The sequence below is a fragment of the Pyxicephalus adspersus genome, chromosome 2 (assembly GCF_032062135.1).
Source record: "Pyxicephalus adspersus chromosome 2, UCB_Pads_2.0, whole genome shotgun sequence".
Taxonomy (NCBI): Eukaryota; Metazoa; Chordata; class Amphibia; order Anura; family Pyxicephalidae; genus Pyxicephalus; species Pyxicephalus adspersus.
Genome location: NC_092859.1, coordinates 154,581,210 through 154,599,360, shown reverse-complemented (window position 1 = coordinate 154,599,360; position 18,151 = coordinate 154,581,210). Strand labels below are relative to the sequence as shown.

The 18,151-nt window shown below is 40.6% G+C and overlaps 1 protein-coding gene across 8 annotated transcripts in view; it reads right to left on the bottom strand.

Annotated features, from left to right (window-relative positions):
• Nucleotides 1-18,151, bottom strand: part of AAK1 (AP2 associated kinase 1) — a 108,251-nt gene that overhangs the window by 53,180 nt on the left and 36,920 nt on the right. For all 8 annotated transcript variants that reach the window (XM_072402813.1, XM_072402814.1, XM_072402815.1 and 5 more), the window contains exons 4-5: nt 17,922-18,064; nt 3,791-3,912 (exon numbers count right to left, since the gene is read on the bottom strand). In XM_072402813.1, coding sequence (XP_072258914.1) covers nt 3,791-3,912; nt 17,922-18,064 — 265 coding nt within the window. The remainder of the gene's footprint in view (nt 1-3,790; nt 3,913-17,921; nt 18,065-18,151) is intronic.

The following is an 18,151-nucleotide window of genomic DNA, read 5'->3' as shown; positions in this document are numbered from 1 at the left end:
ACGGCATCTTTGTTTTGTTTGAAAATTGGCATTTTATTCTGCCCTCCTAATGCCCATTTATCTTATGGCTGCAGCTAGTCATTGGCTCATCATCTGTAATAACGGCAGCCTATTCTTGACGGACAACCAACTCTATATTCCGGTGGCCTCTCCAGCTCTGTTTAGCCGTGCGCACCACCCGCCATTTGTCAGTGTTTGGGTGCTTACTAAAAATTGGGGTCACAATACAGGGGCGGCCACCCACCTACAGCTTCCTCCCACTCAGCGAAAAACATTTCTGGGGGGAATAGTGTATTAATTATATGCAAAGGGCCATGATGGTGTGCAAAGCACTGAGCTAGCTGCAGAAAGTGAAATGTTTAGGTTACCACTTTCAACCACCATAACCGCCTGAGATTGTAATGAAGGTGTAATAATAAAAATTTAAGGCTTACACTAACCCAGGCACGGTCAAACTGCGGCCCGCGGGCCATATACAGCCCAATAGGGATGTTTCTCCTGCCCTTTGGGTGGTCCGTGGCCTGTGCCAAATGTTACAAAATAACACTTTGTAGCCTAATACAATATATATATATATAATGACAATATAGTCTCTCAATTTATTTATACCCACCCCAAACCTGGGCCTCTTTAGAAGACTTGGAGCAGGGGTGCCCATACTTTTTTGGCTTGCAAGCTACTTTTAATATGACCAAGTCAAAATGATCTACCAACAATAAAAATGCTAAACATATTTATTTATATATATACCGAGTATACTTTATAATAAAAATATATATTGTTTACCATGCATAACAGCATGAACATGTATGGCACAATACAATTCTTTATTTGTTTTTTACTTTAGTTACGCTTTAAAATGATCCTTTTGCAGATTAAAGTTAACTTTAAATATGAACAAATGAACAAATGTGCAAACTCCTGGCTTAAATAGTTTTACGTGTTATTAGCCCAATCACTCCACGAGCATTAATGTAACACGGGGCTTTAAAGAAACAAACCTGGAGACTCCTACATTTATTCCAACAAAATTACACCTACCACATCCTGAAATGACCAAATAATAGAAAAAGCAAAGGCGTGAGACTTTAAATGCAGTATATATACACAGACACACACACATATATATATATATATATATATATATATATGACTATGTTGCCGAGTAACTAACAGTTGAAAAATTCAACAATACCAGTAACATTGAAAATTCTTCCATATAAAAATTAAAATCAAACGATAACACAACAAAACATGCAAACCACATATGCATGAATTATCCTCCATATACTTCATGAGAATAATGCAGCATATGTGGTTTGCATGTTTTGTTGTGTTATCGCTTGATATTAATTTTTATATGGAAGAATTTTCCATGTTACTTTAAAGTCCAGGACTTAACACAGGACTTGCTAAAAAGCTGCTAAGCTTTAAAATAGAAGAGTGCAACAAATTTTGTGCAAACGGTGAGAGAGAGAGAAGGAGAGAGCGAGCGCGCAGAGAGAGAGAGAGAGAGAGAGAGAGGGAGAGAGAGCGTGCGCAGAGAGGAGAGCGCGCAGAGAGAAGGGGAGAGAGAGAGCGCACAGAGAGGAGAGAGAGAGCACAGAGAGAGAGAGAGCACGAGAGAGAGAGAGAGCACGCAGAGAGAGAGAGAGAGCGCATGCAGAGAGAGAGAGAGAGAGAGAGAGAGAGAGAGCGAGAGCGCAGTCTCTGTATTCCTTTGTCACACTAGGGGCCCTGTGCTACCACAAGCCAGGAACTATGGCAACCCTTGCTGACATGAGTGGGCGGAGCCAGAACTGAGTCGGGGCGATCCATCCCTGACTTGTCCAAGCAGCAATGGATTTTATGGTAATAATAATCTTTATTCAACCCAGGCACTTCCACGTATCCGATACTGATTGTATGATGCAGTGCTGGAGTTGTACAATAGGAGTCTCAGCATCTCAGTCGTCTTTAATGTGAGCTGGCCATTGACATGAACAAATATTTTCTTAGGTAAAGAGTAGTCATGAAACATCTTTTTCAGTTCTTTTCTTTGGTCTTTCCACTCTTAAACTGCGAAATCAAATTTTTGTCTCTGGAAATAATCTTTCATAATCATTTCCAGTGAATGATAGAATAAACGAGCATTGTTGTCCCACCAACCTTTCTGACCTGATACAAAAATTTCCCCCCTACCCGCTCTCTTCGCTCCTCCAATGACTTCCTCACTCATAACCTCATCACACACACGGCTCCAAGACTTCTCTACAACTGCCCCGACTCTCTGGAATGGTCTTCCTCATTCAATTCAGCTTAATCCAACTTTCTGCACATTTACATGAACACTTAAAACTGATCTTTTCAATCGTGCCTACCCGTCTTCGTCTGTCTCCACTTCTCCACCATTCCATATCTCCCCTCCTATTGTGTGATACTTCCCCTACCTCCTAGAATGTAAGCTCTTCAGGGCAGGGTCCTCTCCTCCTCCTGTGCCACGGTCTATATCGGTCTGTCATTAACATTATTATTTGGTGGACCACCTCAAAGTATAAAGCATTTCTCCTTGCCCTCTCTTGAAATCAGTTGCTTTTGCTCAGGGAATATTGGGTCCTTTATCCAAGCTACAACATGGCTTTGACTTTTCCCCAAATCAAGATTTAATACTTTGAATGTAACCTAACAGTCCAATTCTAGAACTTGAGTCTACTGAGGTCTGGCAATCGACAGCTGAATCATACATGATGAATTTTAGTACCAAGAAGGGTAGGAAGAAATCTTAATCCAGAGAGAAGTTGAGGTTTAGGCTACGTACACACGTCAGATGATTTGCATCCAATAATCGACTCAGGGCTGATATTGGACAAGAATCCAACATGTGTACAGCGCTTGTTGTCCATCGTTCATGGATCTGTCCTGGTGGATCCACAGATGACGAGTGGTTGTAATGGAAGTGAAGGGGAGAGAGCACAGTGGGGTGCTGCTGCATTGTTCTCCCCTCTCCATAGAGCAGTACAGCTCCCGTTCATGAATCGGGCAGTCTTTTGTCATTCGAAAGGATCATGAAAGATTCTTTTCAAAGACAACTATCGCACGTGTGTACAAAGCCTAACTGTCCCAAGGTCAAGGTCTTCCCTTTACACCGATACAATTGATTAGAAGACAAGCGTTGGTACTTGTAGTCCCCACAAGGCGTCTATAAGGCTGCAAAGCGATGGAACCTATGAGCAGATCCACCACCAATTTTGCACTGAATTGACCAACCAATCTACCGGCACCTATATATGCTTTCCATCAAGATTTACCAATACACCCAGGCTCTTCACAACCAATTTAACTTTTAGATGGGTTGGAAACATTCGGGCAAAAATACGTATTACTTCATATTTGATCATTTTATCAGATCAGATATTTATAAGAAATACCATTTCAACCCACCATGTGTAACCGAGCCTTAAGACTTTGACAAACCATAAAAAACGCGCACACATTGCAATGCATTGAATGGACCAGAGCTGCGTTGATAAAGCATCTTCCATATTTTCCCAAATATATTTTGCCTTCTATGGCCACCAATTTGCATCAGATGAACAGGGATAAGGATTTTAAAGGGCACAAGGAGAGCTTTTCCAATATAAGCAGAAGTCCAGCACAATTACAGCAGCACTTGGCTTCCAATAGGGTGACCTGCAAAGGTCCCACATGACGTAAATGTTGCTGGATGCTTAATTGGTGCCAGTGGCCCATGCTGCACGACCTAGGTCATCAAACTGATCTATTTAAACAAATTCAATCATCTTGAACGTACTTTTTGATCTCATCCTCCACAGCCGTGACACCTTCAGTCTGGGGATTTTGACATTTATTTGTTGCACTTCCAAAGTCGCACAGGACGTAATGTCCGCGGTCGTGAAGTAAGATGTTTTCAACCTGCAAAACACAAAATCAAAACATTAATTGAACTCCAAAAACGGAAAATTGGAAATCTCCTTATCATAACCTAAATGCTTTGAACTTTGCAGATGCGCAAAGTATGGCAACCAATAAAAAAATCATACTTTAACCTAAGTCAGTCAAATTAACAGAATCCAATTTGATGATACAGGTCACTGTGCTTTCCTCTCATCATTGATCTTTGCAATGTCAAATACCAAATTGGTCTACTGGAAGTTGTATGTACATTCTTTATTGTGATATTGCATTCTTCATTATTAATTGGCCCCAGTGAGAACAGCACAATACCTACATGTCTCGCATCCCAGGAGGCTCTTGGCTGCTCCTTCTGCGCATGCCTGGGGGGCCCTTTCTTTAATGGGAGAAAAAGATTTCCCATCTCACGCATGCGCAGTGAAATCTGCAATCCTTTCCCCCAACTATGACCCCCAATCTGGTGCCTGCGCAGTGTGAGATTGGGTGATGTACAAAGAAGAATCCAGAAGAAGAACGAAGAAGATGGCAGCACACAATCGAAAAAACCTCCATTGGGGTCGATGGATCTGCGAGATTAAAGGTAAGTGTAATTTTTTTAGTTTAAAGAGAGGTTGGCCACAAGAAATGTATTCTGTTAGACCAAATTTACATTACTAAGCATTTTTGTCTGGTACAAGTGAGCAGGTCTGCCAATTTTGCAGTTGATGAACCGGTCAGAGAAATTTTTTGATATTTACTCAGTTTGAAGTCTAAAAACATGGCACAGGTGTGTTAAATTCTGTCCTTCTATTTGAGGGGTGGAGATGGGGTGAACCACTGGACAGATGGGAGCCCCTGGTTCAATTTTCTTGATTGTTAGTACTCACTATACAATATTGTGCCTTTAAAGCACCTCTAACCCTCTTGGGGTTCTTGCATCAATTGCTTGGACCTTTGCCACATTTCAGAGACAATACATTGCAGAATACAAAGAATTGCAGTGTGGAAATACAAGAGAAGCGTCATCTATAAAGTATTCAAATCATGCAGCTCACATACTCAACAATGCTATGAATTTCAATAAAGTGCAGGTATCTTATCCACATTCAGGCATCTGACAAATGTGTTCAGTATGTTGGTTATTCTATTCATTCAAACTATGTTCTAAGAATGTTAGATATTAACCAACAACGATGTATAAGGAGGCACCTGTCTATCCACGATTCAGCCATTGCAATTCTTCCCCTCACCATACAATGGACAATATAAGGTCTGGACAGAAATAGGTAGACATCTCCAAAGGGAATGGGGAGAAGAAACAACCAGTTCTGGAACACAGAAGATATGTGGGAACTTGTTTGAGGACAAGCATGTCCTAGAGTTGAAATAATTACCAGTTTGTGGACCCGGAACAGCAAGATATCCAACTTAGTATTGCAGTAGGATGTTGATTTGATGGGGTCATTTATGATTTCACCAAGGCTTGATACTTATATTTAGTGTCTGGAGTCAAATTTCTTGACCTTGCACTCTTTCAGGGATTAAAATTTCCGAGTAGAACATCAATCAACATTGCTCAACCAGCAAAAAACAAATCAGAGAGTCTTCTGCAAATAAAACACTCGTTTCTGAAGGTTGGACAGTAGAAAAATTTCTAACCCAATTATAATGAGATTGCATAATGACAAAGACCAAATGACTTTGATCACAACAAACACCATCTGAGCATCCATTCTACTCCGTGATACAGAACCACAATATACGGAAGGCAATGGGGACCATTTATGGTTGACAGGAGCTTCCTAGCTGCTGAAAACTGAATTCTATTATTATTATTAAACAGGATTTATATAGCCCCAACATATTACGCAGTGCTGCACATTAAATAGGGGTTGCAAATGACAGACTAATACAGACAGTGATACGGAAGGTGAGGACCCTGCCCCGAAGAGCATACAATCTAGTAGGTGGGGGAATTTACACACCATAGGAGGGGGGTGTAACTCTAGTTCACTCACATAAGTAGATTTAGGAGTGGAATATGTGGGAATCCAGAGGTTCATACATAAATCACCATGGCCAAAGCATTGATATCACTTTTGATAGATTCCGATTTGGCAATGGAACAATGATATTGGACAATGCATAGACCTATACCATATCTATCTATCTATCTATCTATCTATCTATCTGTGTTCAACACAGACATTTTTGTAAGCAGGGTGGGAGGAAATTGTAGGTGGGGGGCAGCCCCTGTATTGTGACCCAACTCTTCAGTAACCACACAGAAACAAGCCGGGTGATTACTAAAAAATGCTGGGTGGTACACCCCGCTAAAAGGGGCTGGGGAGAACACTGTATGTATGTATATATATATATATATATATATATATATATATATACACACACACACACACATACACATATATACACATACATATACACACACCTCCCCAACCCCATTTTAGCTGGGCGTACCACCCAGCACTTTTCAGTAACCATCCAGCTCTTTTCCGGTGGTTACTGAACAATTGGGGCACAATACAGGGTCCGCCGCCCTCCTAGTTTCTTCACACACTGTTTAAAACTAATCTTTAAACTAGTTATAAACTATGAATTCTTTCACCGGCATGTAATGATGAAGACGGGAGAAGGGCACATTTGTTGTTCAAATCTGGAGGGTGGCCCAGGAGACAACTCCCTTTGTAAATACAGACAATATTGGCACCCTGGGACAGGAAAAGTGTTATTTGTAGGACAAGTGGGTGGGGAAGTCTGACAATGAAAACTAATATAGTTATTCAAAAGCCTTTTAAGATGCAATAGAATCATTTTCTGTGGTTCAGATACACTTTACAGCTCAGCTTCAGTTAAATCGTTTTCTGATGCGTTGGAAAGGCGGATTTCTTCACAGCCCCACCAGCACACCACTTGGCACTTTTCAAAAGAGTCAGGTCACAATATGCCATCTACCTACAATTTCTTCCCACCCAACTTAAAAAAAATTATTTCTTGAACACTGGAAAGGGTTGAACAGTTAGAACTTTAAGGGCTGTCTGTGCCCTGTTGATGAGATTTCCCCTCATACCCTGACCCAATAACATGGAGGCTGAGAAAAGGGATAAAGGGTCTCACCAACAGGAAAACACAGCACCATCAGCACCCAGAACTACATAGTGGGCTTCATCTGTTCTTCCTTTACACAACCGAAATCGGATTGGTTGCTGTGTAAAGATCGGCATTTTTTATTTTCATTTTCCAAATTTTAGGCAACATTAGTTTGTAATAAGAAGGTCCAATGGTTCATTAGGCGGAGCCAAGACAATGTACAGCTCCGGTTATAGAAAAGATGAATACAGGCTGATGAAGAGTTTTCTTTGGGTTTTCAAAGCAAGAAGATGACAACCATGATTGTCCTTCAACTGAACCAATACTTGAATTTAAAATATTGTTTAATATTTATACCATGATAGACGTCCGGGCTCACTCGATCTCCTTCGTCCAGCCAAAACAGTTTTAGGAGTACTAAAGGAAAATCAAGCTAAAGTCAACAAGGTGATGGATTGACACATTGGGCCTGATTTGTTAAAGTACTCCAAGGCTGGAGAGGATACACTTTCATCAGTGAAGTTGGGTGATCCAGCAAACCTGGAATTGATTTCTTCAAAGTCATTTGCTAGTAAATGTTTTAGGACCAGATCCATTCCAGGTTTGCTGGATAACCCAGCTTCACTGATGAAAGTGTATCCTCTCCAGCCTTGGAGTACTTTAATAAATCAGGCCCATTGAATACATTTAGGGGACTTCCATCAGTTTAAATCTCTGGGGGGATTCAGACACAAATGATCAAAACCTGTAAAATATGTTCATCATGTGATCAGACCATAACCAAACACCCATCTATTCCCAAATTCTTATCGGTGCCTTCAAAACTGGAAGATAACTACTTCCATGAACTTTTACAACCCAATATTTATTTAAAGTGGTCCAGGAAAATTATTCCTGCAGAACTTTTACTAGTTAATAAACTAGATAAAAAAAATGGAAACGTACGGAGCAAAATAAATTGGGATTGGCAGGGAGCAGCCTGTAGGTGTGGCGACGTCGACCTTTTATATAGATATTAGTACTTGCGTAGGGTCAAAGTTATGTCAGGCTGGACTGGGTGTGTGGAGGTCTTGGAATAAAACTCATAAGTCAAGAATGTAAAGTTGAAAATAAAATGGAGATCACATCTACTGTGCAAGCAAATAATAAAGTAGTGTTGAACTATCAATAGCTGAAAGAAACAAAAATAAAATTGCCGTTGAGTTTAAATTACTATAATGCAGTCAGGTGGTTTAGCTCATAGCTTTATATCTTCAGCGGTACACCTAAGGCACCACTGCTTTTGACTGCTGGTTCGGGGGACAATTCCGGGATGTCACTACTGTGCTCCTCATTTTTTCCTTGCTGGAGTCTCTGATGTGAGGAAGCAATGACCTGCAGCTACCAAGATGGCAGACTCCATGTAGAGGCAGAAAAGGGCACAATAAGTCAGTCATGGGGAAATGAAAAAAAAAGGGCACGGAGAACACACGGGCAATACTGCAACTAATCCTTTGTTCTCTCTCGCTTTTATTTTTGGGAAAAGGGTGGGGGCAGTTTTCAAAGTTCCCCTTTAAAGCAGAACTTTTTTTTTTTTAAAGAAAGTTCCTTTACCTGCTCACTTGGCCCGCTTTGCTGTCCCTGATCTATCGTGGGCACTACCATCTTCTTTCTTCCCCCCTACCTGGATTCAATCTTTGGCCATCTTGATTTGCTGGGCTAACCTAATTCAGTCCTGGCAGTTGCAGGAAAAGCAGGGATGAGCCGTGTATCCTGCATGCGCAGCTCAGTGTTCGACAGAAGATAGCAATCAAGCAGGTAATAATATTTTATTGCAGAAGGGACATAACTACCCCCTTTTGCAACAAATTTACAATAGGTCCACTTTAATGTAATCAGGGTCATGAATGCATAGATCAGTGTTTCTAAACCAGGGTTCCTCCAGAAGTTGCTGGGGGTTCCTTGAGCGATGAGCAGTTTGAACCTTTCAGATTATCTGACACTAATGATCTTTTTGGCTATCTGTGAGGGTGACATTCTTCCCAATGGCCAGCAATGTAAGAGGAATTCTTCCTGCTGACCACCACACTAATATACTGTGAACTGTGTATATAGTAATTATAGAAGGGGGTCCCAGAAAGACCTAAAAGTTATTTCAAGGGTTCCCCTATAATAAAGAAGTAAAAAAATGAACATAGAATAACCACCATCTGTAATTTGAAAAAGCACTGGTTAACGGATACCTGGGATATGACCAAAACTTCTCCCAAATCCCAACAACATACTGGTAGGTACTTTGCTTTCCCCAAAATTTGACTTTCAATACGGGAGGCAGGTGGCAGCCCCTGTAGAGTGACCCAACTCTTTATATACCACCCAAACACAGCCGGGTGCTTACTAAAAAGTGCCAGGTAATGCACCCAGCTAAAAGGGGCAGAACACCGATTTATGTCCCTTAATATACAATGTGCTAAAACCACATGGCACAGATATAAAGCACTGTTTCTCAACCTTTTTAACATGGAGGAACCCATTGAAGTAACATTTGGGTCTTGAGGAACCCCTGCTATAATAACTATATCCAAAGCCCATAGTTCATTGGTGTAGTGGTCAATGGGAAGAATGCCACTCTTACAGACCATTGGTTGAGAAACACTGGTGGATATTAGAAAGTTGATGAATTATTACTGCTGGCAAGGCGGTAGTGGAAACAGCCTTTGTGAGGCATTCACAAGGTGGACATCTCTATAAATAAAGCATGCTGTAAAAGCCTAAAACAGCCAGGTGGCTACTGAAAAGTGCCAGGTGGTGCGCCCAGCTAAAGAGGGCCGGAGAGAACTTGGTCAGCTCTATGGTATTTACATGATTATAGGAACCTATTATTGGCACAGACTGCATACCTTTCATAAGAAATGACTGCTATTTTTTCCAAACATATGAAAAGCTTTGGGAAGAACTATGATTTGGAGCACTGGCCAAGTCAGCAGTCTGTGATGCTTCCTAAGACTGCCAGGAAGATCTCAGAAACAGAAGGAGTCTGCCCTAGTAAACATTTTCTTCACATTAATTAATTATTTTGTATATTTATACACAAATATATTCCAACAAAGTAAAAAAAAAAAGAAATCAAGGAGGGCTCTGCTGCACCATTTAATGAATAGGTTAGCTCTCCCTACCTTGACTTTGCCAAACCTGCCTGTGGCTTCTGGAACAAAGATCAGAGATTGGGATTCACCAGGATTACAGAAATCTGTGACAGCAGCGTCCTTGCATGAGTTTTCAAACACCATGCAAAAACCTGCGAATCGTCCAAAAGGACAGGTCCCCCGCTATGTGTGCCAAAGCTTACAATTAAAGAAGATAAAAGCCGATTCTCCCAGCTGTGTTACAGAAGAATGGTCTACAGACAAACCTTGTGTCCTGTGTGGAAGCTCCTGCTTTGAATGTACACAATGAACCTTGTTACCCCACTTGTTTCATAGTCGTCTACATTTAGCTATAGAGCCCTATTTATTCCAGGCGCCTGCGACTTCAGAGTCTTTTCCGCTGCGTAAATAGTTGTATTTTGGCAACCTGCCCGATTTCCTTTTATTTAAACCTTATTTTCTTTTGCTTCTACAAATACAGGTACTGACCCTGCTGGTTTCTCCCCATGCAGCTTCCATTTGCGATAATTATAAAGACATTTAGCAGCTACTTTACCCATAACATCACCTCGTTTCACCTAACCCAGCCAGCAAATTGTTGACTGAATCTCCTGCAAGTAATGTGGGATTTATTTAATCGTTCCATTGATGAAAGAGCTTATAAAATACAGACTTTTTGTACTTTGTTACTAGCAAACACTTCATTTTTAGAAGATTTCTAACCATGACTGTCTTATATTGTACAAGGGTGAGGGATTTCTACACTAAATATTAAATGAATGAACACCTACACAAACTATACCAAGCTCAAGGGAAAAAATAAAACAAAAAATTAAGAAATTTCCAACGGTTGTTCTCTTCTAACAAAAAAGTGATGCCAACATTAAAGGAAACTTTGAAAATGCAAAATCCCCTTATTTAGGACTACTGTAGGTCAATGGACGTTCTCATTTTGGGAACGCGGAGGATTCCATACAAGAATAAACTCTTGCACAGTGCTTGAGCATTTTCTCAGGATGACGGAGATTTTATGAATTCTGTGGTCAGGCCCACTGATAATTTCAGCGTCCATAGCAATTGACTCGAAGCTTTGATTTCCATTTTTTGGATATGGGTGTGTGTGGGTGTTTCATTTGTTCTCTTTGATCTGGGAACTTGGACCTCTCCATCCATAAATATAATGATGAAAAAAATTACATTGAAATTACAACAGCTTACCTACAGACACAGGGATTCCTCATATGAATTTATTAGGATTTGGGAACCATTGGTCAGCTGCAAGACCTGTAGTATCCAAAACGTACAATTACAGATGCTTGGGCTCTATTCTTTAGAAAAAGTACAAGACGACATGTGGCAGTGTTCTAGTGAGGATGTATTGTTTAGGATACCAGGTGAACCCAGTTTACCCTCTCAACACTTGTTTTTGCCCTGAATATTGATATTTAATAATTGTTTGAGTTTGATGGGTTTTTTTTTTTCATTTAGGTCAGTGTTTCCCAACCAGAGGTTGCTAGGGGCTCCTTGAGCAATTTGTGTCTCTTAGGCCAGTTTAAGTGACACCAAGTATCTTTTTGGCTATCTGTAAGGATGACATTCTTCCCAATGGCCAGCAATGTAAGGGGAATTCTTCCTACTGACCATCACTTTAATGTACTGTAAGCTGTAGATAGAGCAATTATAGCTGGGGTTACCGGAAGACCCGAATGCCATTCCAAGGGGTTCCTCTAGGTCAAAAAGTTTGAGAAACACTGATCTAGGTAAAGATGTATGGAAAGACATATCACAAACAAAACCAAGTGAAAGATTCTACTTGGCAAAGACCAGTATTCCCCTATTGATGGCATGTTGGTTGACACTGAAAGCAAGGAATCTACATGGACAAATTGCAAAGAGAAGTTCAGTTGAATTATTATTATTAATATTATTTTACACAGTATTAATATTGCGTCAACATATTACGCAGCACTTTACAAAGTTCATAGAGTTGAAAGCAATAAATAGAACATTAACTGGATAAATGGGAGCATTCAATGTTTATTAAATAGTTAATACATTATTTTGAATGCCAGCACGCATCCATTATTTGTGACATGGGTAGGCCTATAAAACCAAAAGCAGTCAATGCAAACAGCAACCCTGCAATAGGCACAGAGCAGACCCTCAAAACCTATACTTGGGTTTTTGCATTCCTCCATTTCTAGAGAGCTAAACGCCAAAATAGTTTAATTTGGTGCCATGTTCCCATTCTGTTGACTAATTACATTTTTTGTTTAACATCTGAATTGAAGATAGTGGACGCTGAGGAAGGTAGCAGCTCCAATACAGATGCTCACCAAGTTATGATGGTTCGATTTACCATATCTGGAACTTACGCTGACGATGGTGATAGGAGGTTTAACGCGGAAGGCAAAACGTAAGTGGCACAACACGATGGAAAGGATGCCGGGATGTACGCCTTGTGAGATGCCTCACTCTCGCCAGCAATCGTCAAAATTACAGTATAAAGTACTACTCCATACTGATCAACATTCTATGAGACTCGCGGGTAGGCTAAGCCAGCTTCCATCTTACGATATTTTCAAGTTACGATGGGGTCCTCGTGACGCATCTCCATTGTGAATCAGGAACTACCTGTAAATGAGGAGAATCCAGATCTCCCTTAGCTGTTCACAAAGCCTTCAGGAGTTGCAAGACCGTCCACTTCAGAGAACTCTTGAAACTTCGAATACTCAATGACTTTGGCTGCATACAAAATGAAGCTTTGTTACAAAAGGCCAGATCTATTACTGAGGATGATGTAGGAAATTCCACTACACGACCACAACATCCAATACAATTCCCAGAAGTACTTTTCAGGTACACCTAGATGACATCACTTTGGTAATAAGCCCAGAATTAGATTAAACACACACTCAGTGAAATATATTACAGCCCGGCAGAACATAAGCATCGGTAACACCAATAATGCTTTGTAGAATAGAAGATTACATGAGCAATGGCTTGATTTAGGTCATGTGAATATAAAAGCCACACAACGATAGATGAAGTAACCATCAATTATTTGATGAACTGGTAATCTCCACGCCTACAACTTGCAGATTTATTAGGGGGTTCCTGATTTACCAAAAGTGTCACCATGAACTTTCCATTGATTTATATCTATTCAGAATGAACAGTAAGCCATGAGATAATAAGTCCCTTTTAGCTGAGCACACCAACCGACACCACCCGGCTGTTTTATATACAGGGACCACCACCTGCCTATAGCTTCTTCCCACCCAACTTAAAAAAAAATCTAGGGAGAATAATATAGAGGTAAATCATAACAAATTTAGGTATTTACTCCACTGAACTGTTGATTTTGGATCTGTATAGGGGTTTAAATTTAATAGTGAGATCCCCATCATGCAAACTAAAGCCTGGTGGTCTAAGAGTTGCTGATTCAATGAGCAGAACAAAAATGTGTACCCCTTTGTTAGCTTCACGGACTATTTACCAGGATAACCCATATCTGAAGGAATTACATCTGTCAATAATAATGAGTTCTCCAGCTTGGCTAAATCTCCATTTATAAAGGAAATATTTCTCATGTTGAAGCCACAAAAACTTAATTACTAATTTGATTAAACGTCCTCATGAAGGGAATTTTAGAATCGAGAAGAAATTGTCGATCTTGGTGCCCTCCAGTGTCCTTTTTCTTACAGAATGTTCTATGTGTTCTCTCCCCAGATACCTCTAATTATTGATTTGTTTACGTCTGTTTAGAAATGCGTCGTGTGATGTTTATAATTAGGCAGCCAAAAACAAGCACTTATTAAACCACACCATGACAGCTCAAGTCTCTCTCAATGTAGAAATGTCAATGTCAAATTAAAAGCAGTCTGGGACCAGAGAGGGTTACATCAATCATACAATACTTGCAGAATTTTATTTTGGATATTATGGGAGAATATTTGAAGTGAAACGATAACCAACATGGGTATAGCCTTGGTCAGGTAAACTCTTATCTGGCTTGAACACACAAAATGATTTTACATATATACTTTTTAAAAGGTAAATCATTTTAAGCTTTGAAAATTTAGCTTAGACAAGGATCTATAGATTATCTACCAAGGGTTTGATCTTGGAAAAGTTTGTGTACAGGAAGCAAATCCACATTGCAAAATATGGGGGTTACCCCATTGAGGACATCAGCCACTGGCCGCCAATCTAAGGGGAGGCATGGCCACTGGCCGCCAATCTAAGGGGAGGCATGGCCACTGGCCGCCAATCTAAGGGGAGGCATGGCCACTGGCCGCCCATCTAAGGGGAGGCATCAGCACTATCAGGGGGCCCATCTCTATTGACTGCTATTGTACGGGGACACTTCCCTACTGACCCGTGCAGTAATGGGGTTTAGCTGGGCTTTAATGCAACAAATTCACTAAAATAGAAGGGTATGACCTGGTCCTGATTTATAAATCCCTGTTTTTAATGCTGGTTTTGCTATCTTTATCAACATTCGAGTATATAGTGATCACCAGAATTTTTGTATGAGGGAAAGAAAGGAAGCTTAAAATAAGTATAATATATAATATTATAAGGCATTAGCCATTGACCATTTAACCTAACTTGTGTAGAATGTCATTCCATTGCTGTGCAACGTGCATGGCAGTAAATTGGGAGAAAAAGATTGAAATTATTAGCAACAGAAAGAAACAAACTGCACAAAAATCCTGCGATTAGGCAGTGTTCTCCCGAACCCTTTTAGTGGGGTGCACCACCTGGCACTTTTCAGTAACTACACGGCTGTTTTTGGGTGCCTACTGAGGAGTTGGGTCACAATACAGGGGCGGAAACCTGCCTACAATTTGGACATTTTAAGGAAAACACAAATGTGTCAATTCTGCATCCAGGAAGGTGTCACAAAGTTGCCTATCCACCATGAGTCTTGATCAACCAGAACAGCTGCCCAGCACCCAATCGTACAAGCTTGTTCCAAGCTAGCGACCCATCAAGCAGCAGTTAAAGGATGACAATCCTCAATCTCACACTCAATAATGGCAGCTTCATGTTTTTATCCTGACAAATACCTTCCAGATTGCACTATTAAGCAGCCGCAGCCCACTTATGTCACCGATGAGAGGGATTTCATGCCCGATAATAACTTCCTATTGACCGAGTCAGGAAGCAGTATGCTCAGTGTCAGAATTTGTGCTTCCTTCAAATTTCAAACAAGCAGGAAGCCAATCGCAGCCAGCAGCACTCACGGAAAGCAAAGGATTAATGTAATAATCCAGCACAGATGTGACCCGTTAATCTCTTCCAAAGATGACAACCTACAGAGCTCTGGAAGCAGTAAATAAAGGGAATTAATACAGCAAAATGTGACTATTGGAAGCACTCAGGGACTGAATCACACCGGCATAGAAGCAACTTACACAGGCTGTGCTCCACTTACAGAGATCAGCAAAATCAATATATCATTACTTGAATACATCTCAGCCATACACTGGTTCTTCTCCAGTATGATGTGGAAAGCCAGAAAGCAGAACCAAGGAATTACATGGTAACCAGCCAACAAAAAAAATGGCACCTCTTCAGGAAAGTTGTTTAAGCCCAATGATGCAAGAGGCAAATATATGACTACCACCATATAACTATACAGATTGCAGGGTTTTGATTACCTGGCCATCTGCTTTCATGTGTGCTCAGGCATTGGTGTATGGCTTGGCAAGGGGATATCCATCAATGTCCACACAGTTCTTTGTATTGGTCCAAGCCATGTGTATCCTCAAATACAAACATTATTTTGTTGGGGATTGGGTCTCTTTTGCCTGTGGATTTCAGGGTCTTTAAACCAACTTCCAATAATTTTGCTCTGTGCAGGTTGAATGGCTTTGGAGGACCATCCTTGTTGAACATCATTTGTTATATTATTCATCTCCTCGTCACTATCTTTCTTGAGAAAGCGGACTTGTATCTGTGAAATGCGTTGTTGGAATGTCTGCTCATAATTGGATGAATACCTGTCTGTCTTTATGTTTCATAAACAATGAATATAGGAGCACAACCTCTGAGATTAATGGAGGTTACTGGATGTCTCTGAATGCGTTTTTGAGAAATATTATAATTTATCTTTGTTTTTTTTATAAATCCTTTTAATGTATTGCAAAAAAAAATTTAATTAAATGGCTGTACCTTAAAATCCCAAGCCACTTCTTTCCTTTCATATGACTGGGACGTGGCATGGCAATTATTTATTGTACCCATGGGTTGTCCCTTAAGAAATGAATAGGTTTGCAGTACCCCCTGCACTGAAAATGCAGGGCAAATCAACAGCTTTGCTTTATTACCCCTTTTACAGAGCAATATATATACCTTTACTTTGCTCCCTGCTGATCCGTTCAGCTGCTGGACCTAAATAGAACACTTGGGGTATGGAGAAGCTTGTGAGTGACTTCATGTGACAGTGCTGAACCAATCAGTGGGATGCAGCCAAAGGCCAAATAACTAATTGTCTATACAGGGTGGCTTCTTCTGTTCATGGCAGCTCAAAGGGGCAGCAAGGTTATAGAAAAGAGAGTGTGGAGTGGGTAGGAGTCGCAATCAGTGGCTCTGTGGTTTTCAATTGCAAAGAATAAAATAAGGAACAGAAATTTCACACAAAGCCTCCTTTTACTAAATTACAAAAGGAGCCATCACAAAAAATATGGGATTATGAACAAAGACCTAATTTGTGATAGAGGTGCTCAAATAAATTTTCCAAAATTATTTTTTGCAGAAATTGGCAGGTTATGTTACCAGCCTGATCCCCATCAGTTTCTGAAAAAAAAAGCTACATTAGTAGCTCAGCATATCATGCTGGGATCCCCCAGGTTCACAGGGATTGAATGAACTCCCGTGCAATCAAGTTGGCTGAAGATCAGAAGCCAGAAGAATAAAGATGGCGGCGCTCACGACACAATGCGGATTGATGAGTATTTAAAAAATTGCTATCAGGCAAGTAATTTATTGACGAAGTGACATCGCCTGTTCCAATAAAGGACCTGCCTTGTCACAATTTTTTTATTTTTACAATTTAGTTCCCTTTAAAAGGGGAAAAATTAAAAACCACAGCAGCTCAGACTGTTTATCTCTTCCTCCTTTTTTTACAGGTTAAAGTACTTTATACTTTGGTTATAATAGGTCATTAGCTCTTAAATGATCTGTTGTGCATTATGAAGGTGTTGTCTTTGACAGTTCTAATCTGTCAAAACATATGCAGTTTCCAGGACATACCACTAGATGTCACCCGAGTATAAACAAAGATTCTCTGGGTTTATACTTGAGTATTTACTGAAGAATTTAATAAATATAGCATCATATGTTTCACCATGCACCAGAATTTACGGATTTATTCGCCCATACTACATGAGCAGGAAAGGCGGGACATGTGTATGAATTTAACACATTCCTTCTAAAGGACCCGATCAAGGCATAAGCGAGTGTGAGGAAAAGCCTCATATCCTTGCATTGCATCCTATGTCTTGACAAAGTTCTTTGGTAGGAGGGATGGACAGCGTGCCGGGATAAATAAACTCCCCCCCCATCCGCACAGGAGTTATGTCATCCCACCATGGCCAATCAACATGGCCAAAGATCATCTCTGGAAGGAAGAAGCCAAAGGAAATGGCAGCACCCACCCTCGGAACCTGGATCAGGTGAGTTCCGCTTTGTTGTTGTTTCAGGGACAAGTGCACAATACAACAAGACAGCTAAAGCGGGTTTACCGCGGGCACATCACCCAGCCCATAAATACAGAAGCAACGTTACCTTGAGATCTCGGTGGATGATTGGAGTCTTGCATTGGTGGAGGCGAGCCACTGCTTCACATGTGTCACAGAAGATCTGTAGGACCTCGGCCTCAGTAAATCCTGTCTGTAAACGTTGATTCATCAGATTTACAACCTGCCCTCCTGTGGAATGACAAAAACATAATTTTAAGGACGTTGCAATGCACAGTAGGGAATGTCAATACAGAGACAAATGCATGACATGCCACT